This window comes from Ambystoma mexicanum, chromosome 5q, assembly GCF_040938575.1.
Source record: "Ambystoma mexicanum isolate Mex_15411 chromosome 5q, UKY_AmexF1_1, whole genome shotgun sequence".
NCBI lineage: Eukaryota > Metazoa > Chordata > Amphibia > Caudata > Ambystomatidae > Ambystoma > Ambystoma mexicanum.
In genome coordinates this window covers 778767197-778794944 of record NC_090933.1, presented here as the reverse complement: position 1 = coordinate 778794944, position 27748 = coordinate 778767197, and the positions used below count along the sequence as shown (strand labels likewise).

The 27748-nt window shown below is 44.4% G+C and overlaps 1 protein-coding gene across 2 annotated transcripts in view; it reads left to right on the top strand.

The window, feature by feature from the left end:
• Window positions 1-27748, top strand: part of LOC138497657 (early endosome antigen 1-like) — a 734693-nt gene that overhangs the window by 603429 nt on the left and 103516 nt on the right. For both annotated transcript variants that reach the window (XM_069621253.1, XM_069621252.1), the window contains exon 10: window positions 22218-22385. In XM_069621253.1, coding sequence (XP_069477354.1) covers window positions 22218-22385 — 168 coding nt within the window. The remainder of the gene's footprint in view (window positions 1-22217; window positions 22386-27748) is intronic.

Here is a 27748-nt window from a genome sequence, read left to right as displayed (position 1 = left end):
CCTTTCAGCCCGGTGGAGTATGCATCATTCCCCCCCCCTTTCAGCCAGGTGGAGTATGCATCATTCCCCCCCCCTTTCAGCCCGGTGGAGTATGCATCATTCCCCCCCCTTTCAGCCTGGTGGAGTATGCATCATTCCCCCCCCTTTCAGCCCGGTGGAGTATGCATCATTCCCCCCCCCCTTTCAGCCCGGTAGAGTATGCATCATTCCCCCCCCTTTCAGCCCGGTGGAGTATGCATCATTCCCCCCCCCTTTCAGCCAGGTGGAGTATGCATCATTCCCCCCCCTTTCAGCCCGGTGGAGTATGCATCATTCCCCCCCCTTTCAGCCCGGTGGAGTATGCATCATTCCCCCCCCCCCCTTTCAGCCAGGTGGAGTATGCATCATTCCCCCCCCCTTTCAGCCCGGTGGAGTATGCATCATTCCCCCCCCCTTTCAGCCAGGTGGAGTATGCATTGGTACTTCGTTCACCTACCCACTTCACATTTCCATGGTCATGACATTAGACTCACTGAGTAGCCAGGACCTTGGGCCTGCATGTCGCTCCATGTAGCGTGGTATTATGGAGTTCCTCAGGACCATTGAATCATGGGTTGCTCCGGGGAATCGGGCACAACAATGTGTGATGATCCTGTTGGAGTCACAGACCATTTGCACGTTGATTGAGTGGAATTGTTTCCGGTTGCGGTACGGTACCTCCATGGCATGTGGAACCGCCAATTCCACATGGGTGCAGTCGATGGCACCAATGCAACCAGGTATGCCGGCTAGTGCATGGAAACCCACTTTGGTGTTTGCAATCTCCTGGGCAGTACGTGGTAATGAGATGTGGTCATCTGTGTGCTTGAGGAGGGCATCGATCACTTGGATAAGTGTACGTGAGAATAATGGTTGTGAAATGCCATGCAAGTGCCCCACTGTGTGCTGGTAGGTGCCTGTGGCCGGGAAGTGGAGTACAGACACTACCTTCAGTAGGGGTGGGATGGCGGTTGGTGTTTCTATCATGCTGACGATGTCGTTGTGTGTCATGTCTACGATGGCGGTGATGGTGTCCCGGTCCAAACGGTACAGGGTGTGGATCTGCTCAGCAGTGAGGTTGAATGGACTGGCTCTGATGAGTGGGATTGGGGGCTGCCTGCGTGGTGGCACTGGCTGTGCTTGTGGGGCTTGCTGGCCCTGCCTTGCCCTCCTTCTCCTCCTGCGTCTCCTCTGTGCTGCTTGTTGTTGTTGTTGTTGTTGTAGCACTTGCATTGCTATCAGGTCCTCCAGCCCCAACATTGCTAGTCCTATTGGTATCATTGTGGAGTGTGACTGGGTGTGGGAAGGGGTGGGGTGTGCTCTTTTTGTACTTCCTGAGTCTGTATTGCCTCCACCTGTGCTGTTTCCGTGCACCAGTGGCAGCTGGATTCACTTTACATGGCCATTTACGGTTGGTTCGCGATGGCGTAATTAGCACCATGGCGGTAAGGTACTTAACAGGCTGGGTGATGGCGTTAGATGCATGTCCGCTTGGGTCGGCATTCGCGTACCTTTCCGTTATGCCGGTAATTACGGTGTGGGAGGTCGCGTGCGCGCGTCCTTGGAGCAGTTAGCGGCAGCGTTAACTACAATGCCGCTAATGGCATCGTAGTTAACGGTCACGGGTCATAATCGGACCTAGCGGAAAACGATGGCGGTAATCATTTACCGCAATCGTTTTTCACTTAGCACCAGGGTCGTAATGAGGGCCAATGTCTCCAGAGCTCAGGTCCTCTCTAGGCTTGACGACTGTTAGAGCCTCTTCCTCAATCTGCCTCTTTCCTCTCTTCACCCCCTTCAACTAATCCAGAATAGGACTTGAAGACTTATCCGTGGCCTCAAGCCCAGGGACCGCATCTCTCCAGCTCTAGAATCTTTCCACTGGCTCCCGGTGGCTGCAAGGATCAAATTCAAGGCCCTCTGCGTCATCCACAAGGCCGTCTGGGGCCTGGGACCCCGCTATATCCAACCCTCTCTCCCTAAATACCTCCCTGCTAGAGCCCTTCGGTCCTCTAACTCCAACTCTCTGCAGACGTTTTTCCAAGCAGAGTGGGAGGAAGATCTCTCTCTTCAGCATGTGCCTCCCTCTGGAACAGCCTCCCTGCTCCTCTCTGACTTGAGTCAGACCTCCTTAAGGTCCAGAAACTTCTCAAAACCCTGCTTTTATCCACTTCTTTCCCTCTCTCTTTTCCCTGCTAATTCCCCATCTGCCGCTGTGACTGGCAGCCTGGTCCCTTATAAGTCTTACAGGCTACCAGGCCTGCCTTCCATACCATCAACCCCCACCCCCCTTCAGCACTACACTTCTGGGCCCCCCTCCTTGACTAGCACTCCCCCTGAGTCTGATCAACCCCGTCCTTGCACTTAGTTGGCGGCCCCCACCCCCTGGCACTGTAGACCCCCCCCACACCACCTGGGCTACCCTCAGAACTTGTCCAGCCCCTCAACCCCCTCTGCATTGTATTTAGTTTCCCCCTCCCCCACCCTTTTTTCGCACCACTCGTTACTGCACTTGCACGATCCGAATGTCACAAGGCCTAGTTAGACTGTTATTGCTGTTTTTCCCCTGCTCCCTCTACCCTTTTGCCTTGTGGCACCTGGAAACACCATTTGTTGTATAGGTACCTTACAAATACTCAATAAATAAATAAATAAATAAAAATAACTTAAATAGCTAAGGTCTGCCCTGTGGGCTTATACTCCATTGCACCAACCACCTTTACAATCACTTTTTCAATTATGATGAACTCACTCATTTACATCCTGGCATTTCTAGGCTGCAGAGGAAAATAAAGCTTCAAGCTCAAGGAAGCCTGGAAAATGTAACGTTTACTGTGTTCTAACCTCTGAACCAGTACCCATTAATTGAATTGCATAATCAAAATATTACACTCAAATGTATAAATTGTACAATAGATATTATTTAATTTCCATTTGTTGTGTGGACATCGCCAACATATGTTTCGACCCCTAAACACAATGATCTCCACGGGGCTTTAGCCACCACAAAACAATCATAATTCAAAATCAAACAAGATTAAATTAAAATTATATTCAGACCAGTCGCAAACCAGTGATGTGTCACAACGTAGGGGAGTGAAGAAGAAATAATACATGTATAATACATGAAAAGAGATAAAAGAGAAATACATTTGCACTGTTAGTCCACAACTATTTAATTCCTTACATTCCATATATGTCTAAATCATTTAGGCATATCCTTATTTAAGTACATTTTTAATTGTCTTAGCCTAAAGTTTTTTCATTGTCCACCACCAATACTCTGTGTATATTCAATTGATTAAAGGTATTATAGCATTCCACCTATTATCGTGATTCAACAATCATCCGTGTTTGAGCCAATTGGGTTATAAGTGTTTAATCAATAATTACCATTCGAACATGTTACATAGTAGCTTTCCAATTTGTTTTAAAGATGTGCATTTATTAGTCTTCCTAATTCTTCTCAAATCCATTTCCCATTCTATCATAAATTAAAGAGAATGTACAAACGATATTTCTCTTTATGCTTTTAATTAATTTAATTACGCAAAAAAAAGTCAAAAGAAAAAGGGTTGTTTTCCTTACATAATATTTCTAAATTAAGAACACCATTGTGTAAAACTAATCATCTTCACAATTATTTCCACTTCTTGAAACCTAATCAGAAAACATACACATCTCCAAATCACACTAAATGGTACGTATCTTAATCTTGTTATTTATCAACAATGAACTACTCCAAGCCTTACTGATTTCTAAAAATTCCAATTTATGTCAAGATCTACTTCAGTCCTAGAATGCAATTCCCATGATCAGTCCATGTGTTACCTAGACCCATTCAGTTCTTCCACATAGCTATCACTACCACAGCTACGGTCTAGGATCTTCCCTTAACAGAAACCTTTGCTAATAACATCTAAACCATAATATTCTCATCAACCCTCCTTGGTTTCAACAATCTTAACTGGCATACCTTTCCCACTGCTCTTACCTTTAATATTCTTGCATTTTAATGTCTGCGGCGTTTCACTCTGTGCTAGGGTACCATAGTGTTTTTGCCTAATTTTAAAGACTGCAAAAACGGCATGTCATTGCGTGAGCACGGCCCTAATTAACATATATCAACACTCTGCTGAAAGGGGCTTCTTTTTCTAACAATACTGCCAATAATTCAGCTGGATTCCAATTAGCAAACTTCCAGTATTATATAGTTAAACGGGCACCAAGCCACCATTCAAAAAAAGCCATTGCGCCACCTGTTATCCTTTCATAACGCACAGCGCTATTATGTCCACTGATTTCTCCACGTGTTGTAAACTCTCAATGTTCCTTGGGGACTTTTTGTATTGCGAGCTATCTCGCAAAATAGCAAACTCTCGTCATCAAAATACTAAACTGTTTGTCAGTTAGGACCCTGAGTTTGTCCATTAAATCGCCAGAAAAAATGAGCTTTTACATAGACATCTCAAGTTGGTGATTCTGATCTCATGGCTTGCCATTTTCTTGCCTGAAAAAATAGTTTTTATTGACATACTAACCTCAATCACTAAGGCCCACGTTTGTCCATTATAATGCCTGAGAACATTAATTTATACATGTACACCTCAAGTTGCTGATTCTGACCATCTTACTCAGTAGACTATATCTCACTTGTATGTTGAGATGGGGAGCTGGGGGCATTCGGGTCTGTTTGTTTGTTTATTGTTTGTTTATTCACTTATTATGCGCACCAGACCCATAAGTAAAAGGGCGCAGCAGTATGAACATGCAAGGCTTACATAGTTACACAATATACAGATATATACAAATATAATATAGAGGCTTATGTAGTTACAACAATATACAATTTGCAAATATAAAGGCTTATGTGGTTACAACAATGTACAATTCACAAATATACAAATTACAGGGTGTTACACTCCGTATAACGCTGAAACTCACAAGTAGAATTGATTACACATGAGCTTCAAGTAGTAACGCAGAGTTAGATGAGAATATTGGGTGAGTAGGAATAGGTAGCTCCAGCTACGGACACAGCCTAAAGGGTAGGAGGCTAAGGGTCAGTAGAGATGATGTGTTTTATAACATTTTTTCTGAAGTGTAAGTAGGGTTGTCCCGTCCCCTGCACACTATCTGGGGCTTATGGAGCCAAAGTATTCAAAGAGTATCTAATATAGGTATTTGGTATAGTTTTTGGTTAGACTTAAACCTAGCGTTGATTGAAGCAAGTGTTTTTGAAGCAATTCAAAACTTTAAATCTATTAAAAAAAGTTAAACAATGTTCTAGATTAGTTGAATAATTGATAATAATAATTTACATTCAATTGCAATATTCATTTTTACAAGAAGATATTCATTAGATAATAGAAAACCTTGTTATGTACAATTCCAGTATAAGCATTGATTATCGTGTAACAGTGATCCCACTGTCGCATATGTTCACAATTTTGGCAATTACACCATACAAAACCAAAAGAGGTATCCATAATTCTTGTGGAAAAAACTTAGTTCATTGAAACCAATTGGTTTTTTAGCTAATATTAAAGTAACAGAAAGAAAAAGCACTAGTTAATCGCCATTTTCAGAAAGAAAGACATAGAGTAATTCCTAATTACATATTTTATTATTTCAGCACGAGATCTCAAGGTGGTAAGGAATAGTGGTTGGCTTACCCTGTTTTAATGTTTTAAACATTAGGATAAGAAGAATGATCCATGATTATGGGTCTGTAAAATATTTCACATCGACAGTTTCAACAGGAGTCAATACGGTGTTTAAGCCTGTATAAAATAAAGTGATGGACCAGTCTAAGTATATTGGTATATTGATATGATTAAAGACACGAACAATCTAGACTGAGATGTTCACTAATGGGGATACATAATAGACTTACTTAATGGAGTTCAATCTCTAGAGATGTGGGAAAGATGGTCGTGCTCGAAGTCTGTAGGCATACTGCTACGTTACCGTAGTATCCACGGATTCTCCATTAGGAGGAGAGAAATGCCGGTGTGGCTTTTTTCTTTAATCTGGGGAATCGAAGAAACCCAGTTTAGGATCTAAAAAGATTCTCTTAAGGTAAAAAAAGTTCTGGCTGAGGGCCATTGTCAGCGTACTTACAGGTTTCTGACTGTATGACTCGACTGGAAACAAGTACCGTTCGGCTCCGTACGCTGGGGAATACAGAGTGTGAGACTAGGTTACAAGATGGCCGTATTTGTGGATAATGTAAACGTGACGTCATCACGTGGCGTGCGTGCATGACGTCACGAATGTAAACAAGGAGACGGGTGCGTGACGTTGAGAAAGGATTCAATCGAAACAACATACTAGATTAATATCTTAGTGCCGCGGTGTAATTTGTAGATGCGATCGGATACGACCCTATGGTGTATATCAATATAAGGGGTCTCTAGTAGATGAACATTAAAAACAAAGGTAAAAAATAAAGGTACAAAAATGAAGGTAAAAAAATGGCGGACATGGTCTGCTGAGATAAACTCTTAGATGAAGAGGACCAACTCTTAGATGTGAAGAAGTTAGTTATAGTAACTTTGTCTTGAGTAGAGGTGAGCTACATGGCGATGCAAGAAACTCGAACGGAATTTATTGGGAAATGTGGGAGCAACATGTAGAGTACATATGTAAATTGAACAGATATTAAAGCTTTCATCAGATATTTTCAAATACGATATTTAAAGATGTGGTCCACTCGGAGTATGATGGTAAGAGTACCAACACTACCCCAAGGACTATACTGTGATATTTTTGAAAAGAAGAAGGGGTATGGTCCTCTTAGCGAGTAATGGTAGACAGGTCAGGTAAAAAACAAAGTGCAAAATTGACACATATTTGTAATTATACTGCTGCCTCATTCAGAGTTAACAATCTCTTTGTTTTGACATGAAAAAACGTCTGGTTACATCTTTGTTGTAACTAGAACCGGTGCAATTCTTATGCATTTCTTTTGATGCTTTTATACATTTCTAGGTAGCGTTTTGTAATTATTCAGCTGCCTCATTCAGAGTTCACAGTCTCTTGGTTTTGGCATAAAAGAACGTCAGGTTTCATCTTAGTTGTAACTGAAACTGGTACAATTCTTATACATTTCTTTTGATGCTTTTATACGTGTCTAGGCAGCGTCTTGTAGTAGGAAATTCAACATGATGTTAAGAGGAAGATTATGCAAAAGGAGGTTTTATAGATAGGGTCCTAAATAGTATTCCTCATTAAGCCCATGGGGTGATAAAGCATCAAGTTTATGTATCCAGAATAATTCCCTTTGGGATAGTCTTTTGGCTAGGTCTCCGCCTCTTGGAAGGGGGTGGATTAATTCAAGGATTGCCCATCTAAGTTTGGTAACGTTATGTCCATTCTCTTTGAAGTGTCTGTATACCGGTGATTTGGTATTACATGTCCTGATGTTGGATTTGTGTTCCGTCCAGCGTTCCTTTGCCTTTCGGGTTGTTTTGCCCACGTAATATTTCCCACAGGGGCATCGGAGTGTGTAAATCAAGTTTTTGCTGTCACAGGTCGCGAAATCATTCAGAATTATTTTTTTACCACTGCTGGGGCGTCTTATGTGGTCACCTTTTATGATGTTGCCGCAATGCTGACAATTCAAGCATGGATATGTACCGGTTTTTTGTTTCCTCAGTGTCGTTTGGGTGGATTTTTTCTTTCTGCTCTGATGAGAGAGTCCCTGAGGTTTTTTCCTCTCTTATAAGCCAGCATTGGTGATTCGGGGAACAATCGGTTTAAATTCGCGTCTGATTTAATGAAGTCCCAATTTTTGGTAATAATCCTTTTTATCTGGAAGCTCTGACTAGAGAATTTCAGAGTATGAATTAATCTTGTCGTTGTTTTTTTGGGTTGTTCCTCTAGAAGTTTAGTTCGAGATATCGGTGCTGTTCTTTGGATTGCTTTGTCTAGTACTTCATCTGGGAATCCTCTGTTTTCGAATCTTTGTTTCATATTTTCATATTCATTCTGGAGATTGCTTGTGTCAGACGTGATCCTTTTTAATCTGAGTAACTGGCTATAAGGAAGGTTATCCTTTAAGTGTGTCGGATGAAAACTCCCAAAGTGGAGTGTGTTGTTTGTATCTGTAGGCTTTCTGTAGATGTTGGTAACCAGATCAGTGTCCATTTTCGTAATGTTAACATCCAAAAAATGTATATTCGGTTGGCCGATTTCCAAGGTAAAGGTAATTCCTTTGTGACATTTATTTAGGTAATCAAAGAATTGTTGAAGTTCTTCTTGAGTCCCCTGCCAAATCCCAAAGATGTCATCTATGTAGCGTTTCCAGCAGATGATTTTGTTTTTCCATGGTTCTTTATTCAGTATATGTGTTTGCTCCAAGTGAAACATAAAAATGTTTGCGTAAGCAGGGGCTACTGCTGACCCCAGAGATGTCCCTGATGTTTGTAGGTAATATTTGCCTTCATATCGGAAGTAGTTGTTATAGAGGATAATGTTTATCAACTCTATGGCAAATACTTTTTGGATCAGGATGTTGTGGTGGTTCAAAAGAAACCATTCAAGTGCCTCTATCCCCTGATTGTGGAGAATGGATGTATATAGACTATTTACATCTAGGGTAAATAGAATCACTGATGGATCGTCTATTGCTATTTCTTTAAGTAGTCTTAAGAAATGAGCAGTGTCTTTCAAGTATATAGAAGTTTTTTGCACCAAAGGTTGTAGCGCTCGGTCTAGATAAATAGCCAGTGGGTGGAATATGCTTTCGGTTCCTGCTACTATTGTTCTGAACGGAGGATTCATCTTGTTTTTGTGGATTTTTGGTAATGAGTAAAAAACAGGTGTGACTGGAAATTTGTTGATAAGAAAGTCACTTGTCTGATCTGTAATCCAATCCATTTCCAGAGCTTTGTCAATGGTTTTCTTGACTATTTCTTTGATGGATAATATTGGGTCAGAGTCCAAAACTAGGTAGGTGCTTTGGTCATTTAGTAACTTCAAACAGCCTTTGTTGTAGAATTCAGTGTCCATTAGTACAAGAGCTCCTCCTTTGTCTGCTGGTTTAAGTGTGATTGATGGGTCTTCAGCTAATTCTTTAATTATTTTGAGTTGATGTTTTCTGATATTCATTCTGTTGTTGGAAGAGTATTTGATTCTTCTGAGGTCTTTCGTAGTTTTGAGATTGAAGAGATTGATTATAGGATGATTGATCTGGGGATGGAAAGAGCTCTTGTTTCTCAGTTCCAAATAGTTACATGTTTTCCTTTTTTCTGCTGTTTCTGGAAGTGAATCGAAGAATACTTTCAGCTCCATTTTTCTTATACGTTTGAACAGATTGACTTCTTCTTCAAACATTGTAGTGTTGTTAGTTGGAACGAAAGATAGGCCCAAATTTAGGGTATCCATTTGAGTTTTTGTTAATTGTTTAGATGAGATGTTAAATACAATTGTTTCCGTTATTTGTTCTTCGTTCTTTGTTTTCTTCTGCCCTCTTCGGGCCTTCCTCCTCCTAAAAAAGGAATTTCAGGAGTTAGTGTAGGTGCTGTACTTGGGTGTATTGATGCTAGCACTTCTGTCTCAGTGGTCGTGGCAGTTGTTTGGCCTGTGGAAGGTGTCTGAGATCTGGGTTCGTTTTCCCCACTTGTGATATCACTGCTTTCAGTATTGTCTGCTGGTTCCGTTGGTCTTGATGGTCTTCTAGGTGCAGGTCTTTGATTATTGTAGAATTCTTGCCACGTATACACAATGTCGCGGGCGTAGTCTAATGTGTCACGCCGGAATTTTCTGATTTTTCATGTCAAAACAAAGAGATTGTTAACTCTGAATGAGGCAGCAGTATAATTACAAATATGTGTCAATTTTGCACTTTGTTTTTTACCTGACCTGTCTACCATTACTCGCTAAGAGGACCATACCCCTTCTTCTTTTCAAAAATATCACAGTATAGTCCTTGTGGTAGTGTTGGTACTCTTACCATCATACTCCGAGTGGACCACATCTTTAAATATCGTATTTGAAAATATCTGATGAAAGCTTTAATATCTGTTCAATTTACATATGTACTCTACATGTTGCTCCCACATTTCCCAATAAATTCTGTTCGAGTTTCTTGCATCGCCATGTAGCTCTCCTCTACTCAAGACAAAGTTACTATAACTATCTTCTTCACATCTAAGAGTTGGTCCTCTTCATCTAAGAGTTTATCTAAGCAGAACATGTCAGCCATTTTTTTACCTTCATTTTTGTACCTTTATTTTTTACCTTTGTTTTTAATGTTCATCTACTATAGACCCCTTATATTGTATACACCATAGGGTCGTATCCGATCGCATCTACAAATTAGACCACGGCACTAAGATATTAATCTAGTATGTTGTTTCGATTTAATCCTTTCTCAACGTCACGCACCCGTCTCCTTGTTTACATTCGTGACGTCATGCACGCACGCCGCGTGATGATGTCACGTTTACATTATCCACAAATACGGCCATCTTGTAACCTAGTCTCACACTCTGTATTCACCAGCGTACGGAGCCGGACGGTACTTGTTTCCAGTTGAGTCATACAGTCAGAAACCTGTAAGTACGCTGACAACGGCCCTCAGCCAGAACTTTTTTTACCTTAAGAGAATCTTTTTAGATCCTAAACTGGGTTTCTTCGATTCCCCAGATTAAAGAAAAAAGCCACACCGGCATTTCTCTCCTCCTAATGGAGAATCTGTGGATACTACGGTAACGTAGCAGTATGCATACAGACTTCGAGCACGACCATCTTTCCCACATCTCTAGAGATTGAACTCCATTAAGTAAGTCTATTATGTATCCCCATTAGTGAACATCTCAGTTTAGATTGTTTGTGTCTTTAATCATATCAATATACCAATATACTTAGACTGGTCCATCACTTTATTTTACACAGGCTTAAACACCGTATTGACTCCTGTTGAAACTGTCGATGTGAAATGTTTTACAGACCCATAATCATGGATCATTCTTCTTATCCTAATGTTTAAAACATAAAAACAGGGTAAGCCAACCACTATTCCTTACCACCTTGAGATCTCGTGCTGAAATAATAAAATATGTAATTAGGAATTACTCTATGTCTTTCTTTCTGAAAATGGCGATTAACTAGTGCTTTTTCTTTCTGTTACTTTAATATTAGCTAAAAAACCAATTGGTTTCAATGAACTAAGTTTTTTCCACAAGAATTATGGATACCTCTTTTGGTTTTGTATGGTGTAATTGCCAAAATTGTGAACAGTGGGATCACTGTTACACGATAATCAATGCTTATACTGGAATTGTAAATAACGAGGTTTTCTATTATCTAATGAATATCTTCTTGTAAAAATGAATATTGCAATTGAATGTAAATTATTATCAATTATTCAACTAATCTAGAACATTGTTTAACTTTTTTTAATAGATTTAAAGTTTTGAATTGCATATAGCCCCTGAAGAAGAGAATAACCCTCGAAACGCGTTGGGCAATCCTGTTTGGACCAATAAATCCTGAACTAAAGATCAAGTCACAAGTTGTCTTTTGTACTTAAGTGAATATCTATTCTACAACTGTCTCTATGTTTTAACTATGTTAGGCAAAAAAACACTTGCTTCAATCAACGCTAGGTTTAAGTCTAACCAAAAACTATACCAAATACCTATATTAGATACTCTTTGAATACTTTGGCTCCATAAGTCCCAGATAGTGTGCAGGGGACGGGAGTTCCCTAATAGGGAACTTACTCTGTTCTCATATTTCCTTCAACCCATATGCCAGGGTTGCTATTTTTCTCCCCCGCACCTTGACTTTAGATAACGTTACAGAAACATAAAAAATAACTCACACAAAAGTCTAGATACATTTAGGTGTGCAAAGGTGTCCTTTTCTCCTTTGTGTAAGTAGGGTTGGTCAGCTCTCAAGTCTTGTGGCAGTAAATTCCATAATTTAGCAGCCTTTACAGGGAAGCTATTACCACCAATAGTTGTGAGCCTTTATCTAGGTATAGTCGGGCAGTTAACATTGCCAGCTCTAGTTGGTCTAAGAGAGATTCTTCTCTGAAGTTTGTCTGTAAGGTAGCTAGGGGCAGCGTTGTTGAGAGCTTTGTGAGTCAGTGACAGCGTCTTTAGCTGTATTTTATTGCTAGTAGACAGCCATTTATGTTGGCGTGTAAGGGAGGAGATATGAGTTCTTTTGTTTATGCCTAGAGCTGCTCTTAAGGCATTATTTTGTAATGTTTGGAGCTTCAGGATGGTGGTTTTATTAGCACCACTATATAGGGCATTACAATAATCAATTCTAGAGAATATTAAGGCTCTGGCCAGGATCAAGCAGCTATCATTAGAGAGGAATGGCTTACCACCTCTTAACAGCTTACAAGTGTAGGCCGTGGAGGAGGCCAGGGATTTTATCTGTTTATCAAAAGACAGTGTGGAGTCCAAGTAGAAGCCAAGAGTTTTTACCTCCTTGGAGACTTTAATGGTGTTCCCGTCGATACTGAATGAAGAGAATTCCTGGCCTAGTTTTTTAATGTTGGCCTGTGAGTCCAAAATTATCAACTCAGTCTTATTATAGTTCAAGCACAGGCCATGAATGGCCATCCATACTTGGATGATAAGATATACCTTGTTCACCAACTCCGTGTCCTTACAATGATCCTCAGAAAGCGGGAGGAGAATCTGAGTATCATCTGCGTAATTGGTATAGGTGATACCCAGATGGTCCAGATCATCGAACAGGGGTTTGGTGAAAATATTGTAGAGAGTTGGCGAGACACAGGAGCCCTGAGGAACACCACACAGGATAGGGGTCGGGTCTGCAGCTGCCGATGGAAAGAAGACTCTCATGGTTCTCTGGCTCAGGAAGGATTCATTCCATCTGATGGCCTCCGGGGAGAAGTGGGCGGCAGAGTCAAGGCGTTCGCAGAGGACCTTATGATCGACCAGATCAAATGCGCTTGAGAGATCAAGTAGGAGCAGAAGTACTGTCTTCCCTTTGTCTCTCAGCTCGTCTGTATGTGTGTATGTATGCATGGTGTATGCTTCTTAATCTGTATGCTGGGATGGAGTGGGGGGTTCGGGTCTGCATGTGTGTATGTATGCATGGTGTATGCTTGTTAATCTGTATGCTGGGATGGAGTGGGGGGTTCGGGTCTGCATGTGTGTATGTATGCATGGTGTATGCTTGGTAATCTGTATGTTGAATGGGGGTTGGGAGGGTTCTTTAAAATAGTCACCAATCCTAAACTCACGGCATGTAAGGGAGACATTTGCCCAGCCACCATCCTCAAGGAGTCCCTTCCATTCTTGACACCCTGGATCACTAAAATGGTCAATCTCATTTAGTGAGGGCATGGTGCCACCTTCACTTAAGGAGGTGTGGGTTCCCCCCCTCCCCCCCTGTCCCCACGCCACTGAAGAAAAGTTCCTTGAACACCTCCCTAGCAAAGAACTATCGTACCATAACCAACGTACCCTTCTTGCTCAAAATCCAGGACAAGGTGGCCTATTTACAGTTTCTGGATTTTCTTGAAACAAATAACATCTTAAGCACTCACCAGTTCGGACGGAAATGTCCCTCTTGGACCTCAAAACAACTCTGACTCGCATAATTGAAAGTGGGAGCACAGCATTACTGATGCTGCTGGATCTTTCCATGGCCTTTGACCTGGTCGATCATTCCATTCTCGTCGATCGGTTAAAGAATATAGCGGGCTGCTCCACTAAGGTGTCAGACTGGATCTGGATCAGCTGAAGATAAATATGCTAAGACTGTAACAATATGGAAACTGGGCCTAATTTCAAGTCTAGCGGTCCAGAAATAAGGGTGCCGTTAGCAACGTACCGGCACCATTTCCGGACCACCAGACTACGAGAATGCCGGCAGGTCTGACCTGCCGGGTACACCGGCCCCTGCAGGCATGTTTTCATGGAAGCACCGGCACCATTAACAGTGTCTGTGCTTCCGTGTCCCCATTCCCGTGGAGTCCCATAGGACTCCACGGGAATGGGGACCAACAGTTTCCGCCGCCTGACAACGCAGCCTGTTGCCACCTGGAATATCTCGGTGGCACTAGGATATCAGGCGTAGGAAATGATGTTACAAGGTTGGCAGCAACCCGCCTTACTGCCGACATCATAATGAGGCCCACCGTGTTAATTTGGGTAAAATATATTGTACTGAATGCATGTTGCAGCCCTCCGCACTTGCAAATGAAGTGTTCATCTGCTGGTGATAACCTAACATGGGTGAGATGGGGGGGGGGGTTACTTACAAATAATCTTCATTATTCCTAGTCATGTTCGCCCTCGTCACAGTATTTACTCTCAGAGGGACCCGCCTTCATGACCAGGAATCTTTCTGTTTATTTTTTCTTGCTTTGCCCCCTCGTGTGATCACCCCTCAACCGCTCCACACCACACAATAGTAGTCCGTCCTTCGAAGGTACATTCAGCCCTCACTGAAAACCAGTTGTGCAACCCTGATCTACAGGGTGGCCCCATAACCTGGGGACTAACCTTATCAGTGCAGTCCCTGTGGTGCTATTTTGAGTCCAGGCGGTACCCTGATTGCCTATAGGGACACTGCCATGTTCTCCACTGCGCCCGCAGCATATTCGTCGGCCCACACCCTCTCTCCACATGGTTATCACACAGGCTGGGATGACAGAGCAGCCCATGTCTTTTTCCTCCTCCTGGGCTGCTCCAGATGGCCATTTTAGAACATTACTTTATCTGTTAGAATTACACAGACGTGGGAATAATGCCCACTGAGAAAGAAACCCCAAAGGACAGAAAACCTGCAGAGAAACAAATCCCTCAGGCAGGACAGAGATCCCACATGCATGCTCTAGTGACAGTATTTTGCAAGCCCGGAGCCAAGATAAATTGTTTGCAGACATTGGGACCTTTGATACTAGCTTCGATGATGGTGGCGACCTGTCAAGGGCTACTATTCAGACCATAAAGGGGGCCAAGGACCTTTGTTGAAAGGTGGGTCACTGCCGGTTTAACCCTATTGCCTACCTGTGCGAAAGAGGCGTTCCAGCCCAGAGCCGCCTCCTCTCGTTCCTTCTACACCTCAACCCAGAGACGTTTCATTGGACATTCTGACCATGCTGCACACGCTTGTATCAGAAATTCAGTAAAGACTGCCACCCATTCCGGGGACCTGCTCTGTCTGGAAGTCCTCCAAGACCGCTTTCCAGAAGTCCTGCTAGGCCCAAACACAAGTCAAAGGACCCTACGGGTCCAAGGCGCCAACCGACATCAATGCCACCGCCTCAGGTTCTGACCCCAACAGGTGATAGTGCCATGCACACGGATATGGGCATGGATATGGCGGCTACAGCGACGGACCCTGACGAAGCCGATAAATTTGTACCAGCGGACAGAGATCCAGCAGGCATGGATGACCCACACAGGGCCTCTCCACCAAATGAGGTTGGTTCCTTCTATTCAATGATGTCCAGTGCCTTAGAACTTTTTCAACTGATGGCCGAGAAGACGAAAAAGGAATGTTTCCTTTAACAACATCGCAAGTCCAATCGGAGGACCATCATGTCCGTTCTTTTGTGTGACAATATGTGGGATGAAGGCCTAGCACTGTTGTAGAATCCCAGTACCGCCCCACCCAAGCAGGACAGGCTCAAGAAGAAATAGAGTCCCGGACTCAGCCTCCAAGTCCCTTAGGTCCCAGCCTCCACCTGACTCTGTGGTCTTAGATGCGGCCAGGAAACGTTCTGCGAATCCGTCGTCCTCATTCATGGTATCCCCAGACCAGGAGGGGAAGAAGCTGGATGCTATGGGGAAGAGGATTATCTATACGGCTATACATCACGGACACCGGATTCCGTCAGATGGGCAACAGTGTCTCTTCGTCAGCAGGGATGGATGAAAGCCACCAACTTCAGGCAGGACATTCAGTCTAAGGTGTTTACCATGCCATTAGATGGAGAAAACCTGTTTGGCAAGACTGTCTACGAGTCTCTTCAAATCATCAAGACTGACACAGAGGCGGCACGTTCGCTGGGCACCCTGCAGCAACGTCGGTTGTCGTCTTTTCATTCCACAAGGGGAAAACCTGGCAGGTCCCCCAAGGGCTACATCACCCCTTATCGGCAGCCTTCCCACTGCACTACGGAGGAAGCGCAGAGGCTGCTCGCAGGCATACCGCCACAGAGGACAGCAGTGGCGCCGCCCGCAGGCTAGGGCCACAGCACCTAAACAGGCCTGTTCCGGCTGTGGACTCACGCTCCCACTCAGGCACCCTGTTCGGAGGCCGGCTGGCAAGACCATCACCACCGACAGATGGGTGCTGGACGCTCTCAGACAGGGGCACACCTTGGAGTTCCAACGCAGGTGTACTTGTATTTCCCCTGTAGCTCAACAAGAACAGCATGTTGCGCAGCGGTTGCAGGAGGTTCAAGTCATGTTAAAAAAGGGGGTGATAGAACCCATTCACCAGCACCTCTGGGGCTCTGGGGTGTGCTCCAGATACTTTCTGGTCCAAAAGAAGACAGGCGGGTGGAGGCCTGGACCTGTGGCGCCTCAAGTACCTGAAATCCCAGAAGTTCAGTATGGTCATGTTGTAGCACGTGCTCAGCCAACTAGAGGAAGGTGACTTCCTGGTGTCTCTGGACCTGGAAGAAGTCTACTTCCACATCTTGTGTAAACACTTGTGTATGTGCGTGCTATAAATGCCATATCATACCATATCGCATCCCTATCCATCGGAAGCACCGCACGTTCCTGCGTTTCGGGTTCCAGGGGAGGCACTATCAGTTCAAGGCACTTCTTTTTTGCCTGAAACCTGCCCTGAGGGTCTTCACAAAGTGCTTGGCTCCGGTGGCAGTGCATCTTCGTCTCGAGGGCATCCAGGTCTACCCTTACCTAGATGATTGGCTAGTTTGATCCCGCTTCCATGCTCTGGGGAGCCAGCACACAGCAAGACCTTGCGTCTGACAGATCTGGGATTCTCCATAAATTATCCAAAGTCCTGCTTGGAACCATCGCTCTGTTTCTGGGGGCACGACTCAACACAGTGGCTTGCCTGGCGGCTCCCTCGGAAGAGAGGGTGGTAGCCATCCTAGGGAAGGTGCAGCACCTGTCATTAGCACAGCTGGCTACTGTGCAAGCTGTCAAGTCGATGTTGGGCATGATGTCCTCCTGCATCAACCCAGTCCTCATTTGCAGACTACCAATGAGCACTCTCCAGGAGTTTCTGGATGCAAGATGGCTGCAAGTCTCAAGATCTTGGACGGACACGATCTCCCTCAAAGAGGAGTTCCGCAAGCAATACGGTGATGGGGTGTGCGCTCTCATCTCACGCAAGAGGCCCCATTCCAAGTCCCTCCTTAGCAGGAGACAGTCACAACAGATGCCTCTCTGGAGGGTAGGGGAGCTCATACTGGACAGCTGCATGCCAAAGGTCTCTGGCTGCCAGAAGAAAAGACCCTTCACATCAACGTCCTGGAGCTTTGGCCCATCCTCTGGGCCCTCAACTCTTTCCTGCTGTCAATGAGGGGCAAGGTGGTGAGGATCTTCACCGACAACACCACCATCATGTTCTACAGCCAGAAGCAGGGTGGTACGCGCTCTCTGGCTCTCTCCAGGGAGGTCCAGGATCTGTGGCACTGGGCCATTCGTCAGGACATGTTTCTCATCCCTTTTCACCTGGTGGGCACCAAGAATACCATTGCAGACTTGCTCAGAAGGGAACTACATTCTTGCCACGAGTGGGAGCTTCACCAGAACCAGGTGGATCTTCTATTCCACGAATGGGGTCATCCCCAGATTGACCTTTTCTTCACAGCAATGAATTACACGTGTCAGAAGTTTGCCAGCAGGTTCCCACAGCCAAGGAGCATGGGGATGTATTCATGTTCCAGTGGGAGGGACTTTTCATGTATGCTTTTCCTCCATTCCCACTCCTGCTATGATGATAAACACACTCAGACAGTGTCATTGCAGGATGATACTCATCGCTCCAGCGTGGCCGTGACAAATCTGGTATCCAGACCTGCTACATCTGTCGGCGGTTCCGTCCATCAAGCTACCACTACTTCCGGGCCTTCTATCCAGAGAGGGAGGAGCGATTCTGCACCATGACCCAGCATCACTAAACCTCAGGGCCTGGCTCCTGAAGCCCTAGAGTTTGGAAATCATGCTTTACCTGCAGAGTATAAGGACATTCTGGTCAAAGCCAGGGCCTCTTCAACATTGATGTGCTACACCATAAGTGGAAGCATTTCTCCATGTGGTGCTGGGCTCCGAAGATTACCCGCTGCGTATCACAACCCTGCAGCTCTTGCCATACCTGCTTAGCCAATGCTGGACTGGCTCATGCCTCTATCAAAGTGCACTTGGCCGCCATATTCTGTTACACCAGGGCCCCAGGTAGGCCTTCTCCGTGGTCGCACAGACTCATGAAGGAGTTCCTCAAAGGTCTCTTCAGGACTTTTCTGCAGGCTCCTGCCCCGGCTTGGGAGCTCAATGTGGTTTTGACCAAGCTCATGGGGGCTCCCTTTGAGCTGATACATCAGGCCCCGCTCAAGTTTCAACTGTGGAAGACGGCTTTCCTCGTGGCGATCACCTCGGCCAGGCGGGTCGGGGAGATCCAAGCCCTGTCGTGCAAGCAGCCGTACTTGTCCTTCCACGCTTCAGAGATGGTACTGCATACACATCCCACCTTTATGGCTAAGTTGCCATTGGAGTTTCACCTCAACGAGCCTTTGGTGTTGCCCGTCTTCTTCCTGAATGCATCGTCGCCAGCAGAGAGGGATTTGCATCTGCTGAATGTTGCTCGTGCACTGATGTTTTACGTGGCAGGCATAAAGAGTTTTCGGAAGACTTCTCAGCTGTTCATCAATTTTGGACATGTGAATCACAGAAAGGCCTTGTCGAGGCTTCCATCTCCAGGTGGTTCTCCGGCTGCATCGTGCACTTTCATCGACTGGCTAGCAGGCCGCTGCCGGGTCGGCCGAGAGCCCACTCCACCAGAGCCATCACAGTAACGACAGTGTTTCTCTCTGGTGTGCCCCCGTTTGACATCTGCAGGGCTGCTACGTGGAGGTCTACACACACCTTCACAAGATTCTACTGTGTCGACAGGGATTCCAGGGAGTAGTCCCAAGTCAGTCAAGCGGGGCTACACAACCTGTTCATTTGAGGTGAGTCTGTTCCAGGGGTAAGTGTTTATTGCTTCTGTTGAGCCTGCCACCTCACGTGGTTGTATATATGGACTGCTATGAAATTGTTATTCATGAGCATGTGAATCCATGCCAGACCCCATGCTGGAGAAGGTTAAACTTAGTTACCTGTAACTATTGTTCTCGAGAATGGGTCCGGCATGAATCCATATCTGAACCCTCCCTCTTTCCCCTCTGGCTCTTCTTGTTTCATACTGCCACTTTACATGCTTACCAGGACTGAAGCTTAGGGAGAGGACTGTCATTGGATGGGGGCATTATGACCATAGAGGACAGTGATTGGTTTAGAGGAGGAATACAGTTTTTATGCGAAAGTGAAACTGTTTTTTCTTTTATTAAGGATTCCCAGCCTGACGACGGGGAATATTCATGAGCATGTAAATCCATGCCAGACCTATGCTGGAGAACAATAGTTACATGTAAGTAACTTAAACCTTATACTAATATTCCTTCTGATATACAATACAAAGGATTACATTTGTTATCGCCTATGCTATAGCCCTGTTTCGGCCCTCCCCCACGCATTTCATTTTCTTATACACACTGAATCTGCCTGCAAACATTAACTGGTTGGTTTATGTGCATCAGTTTAATGTGAAGATCCATCGTCTTTGGCTAGGGTATCCTGGTGTTGGTAACTACATTGAGACTGTGTTATTGATAAAATGCCCGACAACAATCAGGGATACTGATTGACATTCCAAAATTTAACCTTAAATGTTAGTTAAAGTCAATGTTTGTCACACATACAAACACTTTAAGGAACTCGCTGTATACATGTGGTACTTCTTGTATGTCTACATTAGATGTGTTACCTACCAGTTCCTAATAGAAGAACATCCTTTCCCTGTGTGGGGTGTGTGTCCCTAGGAGAGAGGAGACGCACCGCCTATCTAAGAGGGATGGAGGAGGAGAGCGGTTCCTGAATCTACAATGATTTTCGCTATTGGAGATTCTTAAAGTAGGAGCAATGTCTCAATCATAGAGCAACATTTCAAGGAGGAGCTATTTCAGCATGGGCACCTAGGCCCTATAGGGTTATATAAGGCCCTATAATTGACCTTCGAAGAAGTGTGTTAGCACTAAGTTGTAGATCAATTGCTTGATTAAGGGAAACCATAAAACATTACTAATAAAAAACCTTCTATTTCAGATGAGGCTTAATATAGAAGGATGTGCTGTAAAGCCTGAAAGTGAAAGGTAAACTGTCGATGTTGTTTCTGAAAACAACTAATGGATTCGAAATTCATGGACAGCTTTGTTAGTCAGTGAAGGTTTGGAGAAAAAAGTTCTCCATTACGATGACATCTCTTCAATCCCGTATCCCACGTGTTCTTCGGGATATTGGGGGTCATTACGACCCAGGCGCTAAGTACGCCAACTTTACCACCATGGTGTAAACTATGTTTACACCATGGTGGATGGCAGATTTACCGCCCCATTCCAAGGTGAGTGGGGCGGTAAATCCCCATTTCCCATTTTCCCTTCCCCATTCCCATTTTTGCCCCATAGGGCATAATGGGAGTGGGGAAGGCGCTAATTACGCCACCGTGAATTACGGTGGCGTAATTAGCATCATGGCTTGTTAGCGCCATGGATTTTAACGGCTGCTAAAAGCAGCCGTTAAAATCAGAATAGGCGTTAAGGGTTAACGACGGCGTTAACCCTTAACGCCTGGGTCGTAATGAGGCCCATTGTGTGTTAAAATGATCGACCGGTTTAGATGACTTCTCTGGGTATGTCATCTTCTTCAGGACCAAGTTGTTTTGTTCTGTCTATGTCAGATCAGCATACCAGATGGATATGGAGGTGAATCACCACATCTACCTAGGAAAAAGTATCAAAGACTAGTTTTGGTTTAGGTCAGGTAGGTAAATAATTACTCTTTTATGCATATTAGCATTATTCTACATGGTTTCTATAAGTATGGTGGAGACCATTACTGTTACTGTTATGAGAAGCAGGACTCAATCTGTTGCCCCATAGCACCCCTACATCACTCAGGTGCTTTGTTTCTTAGCAATTCAGTGCATTCCCAACCTTGGTCGAGTATTACATTCAGCCCAGATGAGTAGATGGTGTCTGGGTAGTCTCTTGGCTAGCCCGGTCTCCCATAGTAGATCGAGATCCAGGGGTCATGAAGGAGATGACATACCCCGAGAAGTCATCGAAACCGGTCGACCATTTTAACGCACGATATCCCGAAGAACACGTGAGATACGGGATTGAAGAGATGTCATCGTAATGGAGAACTTTTTTCTCCGAACTATCATTAACTAACAAAGCTGTCCAAGAATTTCGTATCCATTAGTGGTTTTCAGCAACAACATCGACAGTTTACCTTTCACTTTCGGGCTTCACAGCACATCCTTCTATGTTAAGCTTCTTCTGAAATAGAAGGTTGTTTTATTAGTAATGTTTTATGGTTTCCCTTAACCAAGCAATTTATCTACAACTTAGTGCTAACACACTTCTTCGAAGGTCAATCAAACTTATAGGGCCTAGGTGCCCGCTTTGAAATAGCTCCTCCTTGAAATGTTTCTCTATGATTAAGACATTGCTCCTACTTTGTAAGAATCTTCAATAGCGAAAAACATTGTAGATTCAGGAACCGCTCTCTCCTCTATCCCTCTTAGATAGGCGGTGCGTCACTTCTCTCCTAGGGACCAACACCCCACACAGGGAAAGGGTGTTCTTCTATTAGGGACTGGTAGTTAACACATATAATGTAGACATACAATAAATACTGCATTGATAGAATGCAAAAAAAAATGTAAAGCTTGTTGCAATGGTTTATCCATTAGGACTCCATAACTCTAATGTGTAACCCTCCTAAAACGTGATCTTATGGCAAGCATTGCAATTGTAAACAGGAATGGCATACAACTAAGTACTGGCATTTGAGGGCCGATGACCATTGCAGATTCAAAACAAAAACTTGACATCTTTTCAGCTGGGTCCTCTTAGAAGACTTGTTAAAGGAATTCACTTTTTGTGCCACCAGCTCCTGCACCTGCAGCAAGGAACAAAGTCTGTTGAGATTAACAGGCAGTCCCTCCACAGTCAGCTGATGGAGTTAGAAAACAGACATTCAAGAATTCATTTGGAAAACTCCAAGCTGCGAACAGACAAGGCACACTTGGTGGAACACATTTCCCAATTGCACAAGCAGGTACAGTAACTAACCGGTTAACAGTTAATTGAAAACCGCTGCTTACAGTATTTTGGTATCCTCAGCTATGAGTTGCTGATCTTTCATGAGTGAAGGTGAAATATTTTTCTACTACTCAAGGTTTCCTGCTACGAGTGCTTCCACATTTGATTATTGCTTTGTTCATGCCAGCATTTCCCCATTCTTTTTAAAGCTTAATATAATAAGCAGAGAAGAAAGTGATAATTTCCCACTGATTATATTAGCTGCAAAATAGAGTCACAGGTGAAATGTGTAGATCTCTTTGGAACCATTGGCATCAGATTAATTGGAACCCTCCTAGTTTAGATAAAGCCAACTCTCTGTTAACAGCTCTGGGCTTGGAGCTGATCTCATTCCTCCCCGCAGAACTCACAGCATGGGATTTAGGAGATCATCACTTAAATCTAATAGTCTGATTACATTGATTGCACTGTATTCCTCAATATTTATGTTACCCTTATGTGTAATCTGGTCCAAAGTTCTCAACCCTATGGAAGTGGAAAAAATAAAAGGTTGATAAAAAGTTAAAAAGTGAGGGCAATAGACATCATGATGGACACTATTCTGGTTCAGAAATTAGGGATATGAAAAGGATGCTTAGGAAGAATTTACGATCATGAATCATTATAGCATGGATACTGCGACCTTTGTCAGCACCTGCAACAAGCTTAAAGCAATTTACCAAAGGTACCCTTTTAAGTAAAAAAAAAAAAAAGAAATCAAACACTGGCGAACCTTTACTGAAGTATTCAAGTGGAAGAACACACGCTTATTTTGGAATGTAGTGAATGATATTAAGACTGTGGGCCTCATTACGACCCTGCCGGTCCGGAATGAATGGTGGTGGTTAAACCGCTGCCACCATTCTTTCCGGACCAGCTGATTAAGAGTCCTGCAGGCGGGAGGTGTCACTCCCGCCGGGTCTGACCTGGCGGGTTTAACACCACCCGCCTGCAGGTGGACATGGAAACATCGGCTCTGTCATAGACGGAACCAGTGTTTCCATTGTCCCCATCCCCATGGAGTCCTATGGGGCTCCATGGGAATGAGGACTTACACAATTCCACCTCTGGAATTCCCGGGTCACAGGGGTCGTAATGCCCCAGTGATTCCGGGAATCACGGAGGCGGAATGGTAATACGGGTCTGGCGGTAACCTGCCGTTTTTTCCAGCTCGGTTACCGCCGGACTCGTAATGAGGCCCTGTGTCTTGACTCTTGAAGGGGGCCTCAAAGGAGAAATCTGAATCAGTTATAAGATCCACCACTAGGAAACTGGTAGTAGAGTCCTTGCAGATTAATTTGGATGCATATAACTAGAGATACTGTTTTAGGATTGAGAATGTAAACAATATTATTAAAAATATTAAGGATACTAGAGCCCCGGTCCAGATGGCATTTTCAATGCATTTATGAGAAGACCCCTTGAGTATAGGGGAAGCTCTTCCACCAGCTCTTCCTCATCATTAGTTTAACAGAGAACATTCCTATGAGTTGGACTAAAAGCATTATTGTACCAATATAGAGGTAAGGGCCGCTTGCAGTGGATGGGGTACACAGATGACCTTTTTCCTTATGGGTCTAACACTTACGAGACTCCACAGAGAGGAATGATTTCAACATAAATACTAGGAAAACAAAGGTTATGTCCTTTCTTCTTGGCAAGAAGCAGCAATGCAAAATTAATCTCTGGCAGCTATCCAGACAACGTGTAGAGAGGGTGTCTAACTACAACTACTTGGGGGTCATTATTGACCATACATTATTTTGGACTCCAGAGATGGATACAACTATGTTAGCAGTTAGACAACAACTTGAGTCTGTCAGATCATTTGCCATTGAGCATGGTAGTTACTCACCGTCTTCCTTAACTACTGTTTATAGGGCGAACATGATACCACGAAATTGAAATATGTGGTGCAGATCGAGAGAGAGAACTAAAGAGACCTGAAAGTTATTGTTTGAGGTCTCTTCTTAATATGCTTCAGCAACTCCCAGTAGAATTTCTATTGGGTGAATTGTGCTTTTGCCTGTAATTACTGCTATTGGAAGTTGGTGAACTCTACCAATAATATGCTCTAGAATGCTGTTAAAACGACTTTACAATTGTGGGTGGGAGCAATGTGCTCAGATTATGTTAGAAGGGATTGCCATGGTGTAGACGTCTTATAATTGATCTGCAGACCATATCTGTCCCCACATTTAAGAGGACACTTGATCGTCATCGGAGAGCTTGACTGGGAACACAATCTAATTAATCTCGCTTCAATATAGGGAGTACAATTTCTACATACTTGTTTATCACTGTACTCCTACTTTTTTAAAGAAATGTCCTAGTCGTTCTCTATGGAAGCAGTATATGAGAACTAAACTCAATCTTGTAGAGACACAGAAGGTACTTTGTGCAAGGGCACAATTTAACAGAGACTTGTGATCATGTAGGTTGTGCAGAAATGTGTGTGAAAAGCATCAAACATGTACTCATCGTATGTGAAGCTTTGAAGGAATGGCATAGGAAACATTTATTAACTTTAGGGAATCCTGCAATTACAAAACTTTGTGGGGAATCCCTTTGGTGCAGGTTTATGGAGGGACATGACATTGGATTAATTTATCATTTTTTCAAATGTTGGTGTTTTACTATGGACATTTTAGACACTTTAACTGGCTGATCATAAGTTAAATAATAGATTAAGTTGATGTGTGTGAACATGTTATACATGACATTTTTAGTGTTTGTAAAATGATTTACTTAAGTTTTATTTCTTCCTGATCACTTTCACTTTTTTGCCGTGTGATGGAGAGGCACTGATGATCCAGTTACTGTAATTATGCATGTCACCCATGCCTCAGCTGGCTGGCCGTCGTTGTGTGCACGGCAGGAAAAGATGGCCCGGGCATCTGTCATACAGGCAAGCGCTCTACTTTATTTGTTCCTCGCTGGGGTTTCCTCTACATCAGTGGCCCTGGCGTGGGGCACTTTTGCAGTCTTTTCTATTTCTTCAACCTTCAACCTGATCCTTTGTTCTCTGAGTCCATCACTCAGTGAGCATGTGTGTGATTTGCAGCAGGCCCTTTCCTCTTGAATCCTAGTCAGCAGGCCTGGCAGACGGATGCTTGTGTGTCCAGTAAAATACACCTACATGTGGACTGCTGTTCTCTGGGCTGTCTGTTGGTGTGCCACTATGAGAATAGTAGTGCGGATGAAAGCCAATAGCTGCAGGTCACCAAGCTCTGCTCCAACCTTATGTCAATTCTATGAATAAATTTGATGTCCTGTGGGCCCCATCCACACAAATCCCAGGTAGGCCCTATGGTTGGAACGTTTGGAAATAGTTATGGTGTGGTGGTGTGGGAAATGACCGAAGATGCAATGGAGAAATTGCTGCTGCTGTAATTGGCAGGTGTGAGGGTCCACAAGACTTTCAAGATGCTGCCCCACACTTGACAAATCCTACAACACCATTACTACATCTCACACAGATTACCTAATAGGCCTATGAGGACATTCACTTGTGTAGTCCCTCCACCTCCTCTTGATCTTTATGACCCCACCCAATGAGGTAGCAGGGGCTAAGCTCCACCCCAGGCAGCCATCTTCAGAATTGTCACTGCAGTCAGTTTGACAGGGAAATCCTCATTAGCTCTCTGAGCTTTTATTCAATTGTTGCTATGAAGACTTGTCGATGACCAAGCAGTCATCGTCCACAAAGTCGTCGATGACAGGCACACCGTCAATGGAGAAGACGACCAAGGACACCCTGTCCACGAAGACACCTAAGGACGGCTCGTCAACAATAATATCACCTTCCACGGGGCAAAAAACATCTAAAACAGGTCAGAATTTGACAACAGTCGTTGGCGACATATCGATTCCATCCACAGCAGGGGGACAAGAGAAAGCAGATGTGCTACAAAAGAGCACACCCATTCTAGGCAGCATACGGACAGCTGGACAACTGTCTCCAGTTACAGAGATGGTTGGGCTGCCAGATCTCAGTCATCAGGAGGAGTTCTCCGTTATCGAGGAGACAATACAGCCACCTTTGCCCAAGGAGCAAAGCCCACACTGGCAGTTTACCATGGAGGATACCGCAGATCCATTTGACCTGACCCTCATGCAGTCAATGTAGAGAATCATTGACGAGTTTCAGGTGTGACGGAGAGCTTGGTTGGCAGCTCGCTGCCTTCAAGACAAGAAAGGGTCTCTCCTCGCCATACGAATACATCACCTACAACAGTGCAAGAAGATTCACCAAGATGGGACAGGTCGCCTCAGAGCACTTTCTATACCTCCCTGCACCGATCTTCACGGAGCAGGTCACCTTGATACCCCTGCGTAGATCACCTTCAGGGAGTAGCCACAGCAAACAGCTGTCAACCCACAGTACATCGCCATGGCCAAGACACATATCTCCAGCCACTAGGCCCCAGAAGCAAATATGCTCCCCCTTCACCAGCAAAGTCCTCGCCACCATCTAGGACCATATAGCTCTGTCCACAGTATCAGCTTGGCAGGAAGACCCGTATGATCCTAATATTAGGGATGACCCCTTTAGGGACTTCTCAAACCTAGGCGCTCAATAAGGACGAACCAGTGGAAGTAGTACTCCCCAGAGATACACCAGATCAGGACGTAGATGAGTGGGACACCCACATTATAAAAAAACAGAGGAAAAACAACAAAGGAAGCATGACTCTCCGGGGTGTGTGTCGCCACTGGATGGCATTGTGTCCTTTCATACAATAATAGCCAAACCAGCGGAACTCTTTTAGATACAGGGGGCTAGCAAAGAGAAGAAATCCATGCTCTATGAGCGAAGGTGCACAGTAACTATCATCCCTATCCACAAAACAATATGGAGGCAGGAGAGAAGTATAATGCACCGGATAGTGCACCTTTGTCCCTGAAAGGCCATCCGAAGCCAGACTCTCTCATAGCAGTGGTGGCCAGAAAAAAGCTACCAAACCCAGCCTCACCTCTAACAGCTCCACAGGACAAGGACGGGCAGAAGCTTGAGGCTATGGGCAGGAAAGTGTCCTTTGCAACATCACTCGCAGTTACAGCAGGCAATGCGCTAGCTATGACAGCCAGGTTTGACAGAGAGCTGTGGCTCAAAATGTCTAAGTTGACCAAACACCTACCTGCAGAATTTCAAGAGGAGGCAAAGGCCATTGTGGCAGTTTGTCACGACAGCTAGCAAGGTTCCCGTCCCCCCAGTTCCCCCACCATTGTTTCTAGTCCCTCCCGACCCCATGCCCGGTTCCGGGATTCACCTGTGCCCTCCTCGCTTACTTTGCCATCACCTGGACTCCAGCGTGCTGCTACCCGCTCGCTGCAACG